The sequence below is a fragment of the Leishmania donovani genome, chromosome 32 (genome assembly GCF_000227135.1).
Source record: "Leishmania donovani BPK282A1 complete genome, chromosome 32".
NCBI lineage: Eukaryota > Euglenozoa > Kinetoplastea > Trypanosomatida > Trypanosomatidae > Leishmania > Leishmania donovani.
Genome location: NC_018259.1, coordinates 164538 through 167896, shown reverse-complemented (window position 1 = coordinate 167896; position 3359 = coordinate 164538). Strand labels below are relative to the sequence as shown.

The window sequence follows — 3359 nt, the reverse complement described above, 5'->3', positions numbered from 1 at the left end:
CGCCGCGGCTACTGGGGCAACAAGATCGGTGAGCCACATACGATCCCGATGAAGGTGACCGGAAAGTGTGGTTCCGTCGCCGTCCGTCTCGTGCCCGCGCCCCGCGGTACCGGCATCGTCGCCGCCCCCGTGCCCAAGAAGATCCTCGAGTTTGCCGGTGTCGAGGACGTGTACACGAGCTCCCGTGGCAAGACCCGCACGCACGGCAACCTGATCATGGCCACTTTCTACGCCCTGCGCAAGACCTACGGCTTCCTCACGCCCGACCTCTGGGCGGAAACGGAGCCCAGCCGCGATCCGACGGATGAGCATGCTGAGCTGCTTGCCGAGATGACCACCGCGTAAGCCGCACAGGGACCGTGTCTCTGATGCCAGATGGACTACGCCACAGGCTTTTCTGTTTTGTTTCTGTCCCTTTTGCTTTGCAGCGTTGGCCTCGCCTTTCGCTTCCTCCTGGAGAAAGAGAGAGGCCTTTGCTTTTCGTTCCGTTATCATTTCTTTTGAAGACACAACGGGAGCAACTATGCGACGAGCGGCGCCGATGCGGCTGGCAGGGATGCGGGGTGCGCGCGCGCTGTGGTTCACTTCATACGGTACGCACTGCCACTGAAGGCGAGGGGCTCAGGAGTGAGGGAGGCCGTTGTCTCCTTCCTCTCTTCGGGAGAGGTGTGCGCTGCCGTGACACGTGAGGCCCTTTTGTGCATCTTGTGCACGAAGCGGACATGCGCGTTTATGTTCGCACTACATCCCCTTCTTTCCCTGCCTTCGAGCGCATCGGCTAGGCTACAGCTGGCCTCACCACCATCGCATGAAAAAGGAAAAAAAAAGGTATTCTCTGGGCATGTGATGGCACCCCCCTGCATCATGTCAACTTCTCCTTTTTCACTCCCCCTTCCTTTCACGATCCTTTCTGCCTATCGCACTTGTCCCGCTACAACCATGGGCGGGCGACGTGCTCTCCGCCGGAGCCAATGCCTTGTTTTTCGTGTCTGCTTCGCAAACGCACATCCCCAGGTACCTTCATGACACGGCACCTTTTGCACCGACGCACTGCCACCACAAGAAGGAGTTCCCGCGCTAGAAAGGCCTGAGAGACTTCCCCTGAAGGCACTCACACACCGCATAATATTCCGTGACAACGCCCTCTCTTTTTGCATAGCTCTTGTGCACAAACGTCCACCCCTCCTCCTCAACACGTCAACACCGACTCTCCAAACCTCAATACCAACACCCACGACCACGCCAGCACCACCAACGCAGAGGCAAAGAAGGGGGAAAACAAAACGTAAGCTTAGCGTGCTATCCGCAAGCAACAGCACCACAGGCAAACAGGGAGAACGACGGAGAGCCTGATTGAGGGCAAAGAATAGTACGTTTTCCCCTCACACTCTCACGCAACCATACACCACCACTCCTTGAGGCCACAGACATTCTCTGTCCCTTCGTCCGTAGGAAAGAGGGAGAGGCGCCAAAGCAAACGAAAATGCGATGCGTAATGCGTTTACGCTGCGTGCGGAGTGCGGTGGTCTTGTCGTCCTTGCTATGGGGACAGCGCTGGAGCTCCACATGGAATTCTACTCCGGAGAAGTACGGAGAGTCGGCAGCAGCGTCTGGTGCGACGGTGTTGCCCGGTGTCGATCTTGCCCGTCGCGCCGTCAGCCCAAACCAGGAGTTCCCGGCCACGTGGAGCGAGGACGAACCGCTCTCCCCCTCCAACCCTCGTGTGTGCTGGCGAGAGCACTACTCACTAGACGCTCAGAAGCCCTACTACCAAAACATCAAAACAATGGAGGTGACATGGGACATACCAGAGGGCTTTGTGACGCGCTTTCCTCGCCTCTACGCATCTAACGGCTACCACGTGGATGCAACTGGCGCGGTTTTCCGGTCGTCCACGGCTTCCGAACCCCCCGCGAACGGAACCGTTGGCACTACAGTTGCAAAGGAGGCAGGTGTGAAGGCGGTGTCACTTAAGCAGCGACTGGCAGCCTACGGTGCAGGCGGGCTCTTGTGGTACCTCATCGTGCACAACATATCCCTGGCGTGCGTCTTCACCTGCCTCTACGTCTTTCGCATTGATCTGATCCGCCTTGCACGCTCCTATGGCTTCGATGTGAAGCGCTCAGACGAGGTCGCGGTGAGCGAGAGCAAGCGGCCGCCGTTCTGGAAGACGTTTGTTCTCTCCATTGTCCTTAACAAGATATTAGTGCCGCTGCACCTCCTCCTCACAGTCACCTCGGCCCCCCTTCTAGTTCACCGTCTCGAGCCCATCGCGACATCATTATTTCCCAAAATAAAGGCCTTTGCCAGGAGCTTCGTCGGCAGAGGTGCCGCAGCAGGGACGACCGCCAAGGTTTAGCCGACGAGGTAGCTGTCTTGCGTAGCTGTGTTGCGTCTCTACTTCACACACCGCGGCATCATCGTGTGTACCAGTATGTGCACTGCTTCTTTTTCCTTTGTCAACTATTGTTGTACTGGTTGCACGCTGCAGTGTGGGCCGTGTACGAGGCAAGCACACGTGGCGGTATCTTAATTTGTGGCTGTACTCTTTTTCTCAGTAGGGTTGCGGGGCGCGTTCTATGGCGAGTCTTGGGTGCGGTGCGTGTGCTGCGTGGGCGTAGGCGGTGTCTGTACAGCGGAGATCAAAAAGATGCAGACGAGGGGGGGCGAGGGAGAGCACCGTTTGGCGCGAGAAGCTGTCTTTCAGTGGTTCGCTTCACTCACTGATCTGAATTCCAGAGGACGCGCAGGACCCTCTCCCCTCTTTGTCGACACAGATGCACACACGTTACCCTCTCTTGCCGCGTGACAGTACCGAGTGCTCTTTTCCAATGATCACGTCACAGGCGAGGAGAGCAGGCGTAGCCAACTGGCGAAAAAAACAATAACAAACACACAAGTCAGCGGAACGTGGCGCAACACTCGAGAGAGTGAGGCCGTCCAGGACGGCTTTGCAGATATCTCCTCGGCCCCTCGTATTCCGAGCACTTCCTGTCGCATTCAAGTGAGGGAGTAGCCATCTTTCTTATCTTGCGATCTCTTGCACGCCCCGATGACGAGGGGAGATCTCGATGCGTGGTATCACAGATTCCAGTGCCCCACTCTCTCTGGTGAAGCCAGGCAGCCCCCCTCCCTCCCCCCTTGTCCGCTGCCAGCGCACCACTACCTCTGGTGGTGGCAGGGTCAAGCACCTACGACATGGGGAGGGCGCCAGTGCGATTAATCGCTGCTGATGTCGGCGGCCGGGCCCTGGATGGCGTTGCTTTAGGGTGACCGGTGACACCGAGCATATCTGCGCCATCCATATAATGCGCAAAGTGCCAGCGTGGCTGGAACGCACCTCACGCGCACCTGGCTGC

The 3359-nt window shown here is 57.9% G+C and overlaps 1 protein-coding gene across 1 annotated transcript; it reads left to right on the top strand.

Moving 5' to 3' along the window:
* Positions 1-1483: 1483 nt before the first annotated feature.
* Positions 1484-2359, top strand: LDBPK_320450 (hypothetical protein, conserved; the record flags this gene model as incomplete). The annotated part of the gene is made up of 1 exon (XM_003863415.1): positions 1484-2359. One exon carries the CDS (start codon positions 1484-1486, stop codon positions 2357-2359), a length of 876 nt encoding a protein of 291 aa, XP_003863463.1.
* Between the last annotated feature and the right edge of the window lie 1000 nt (positions 2360-3359).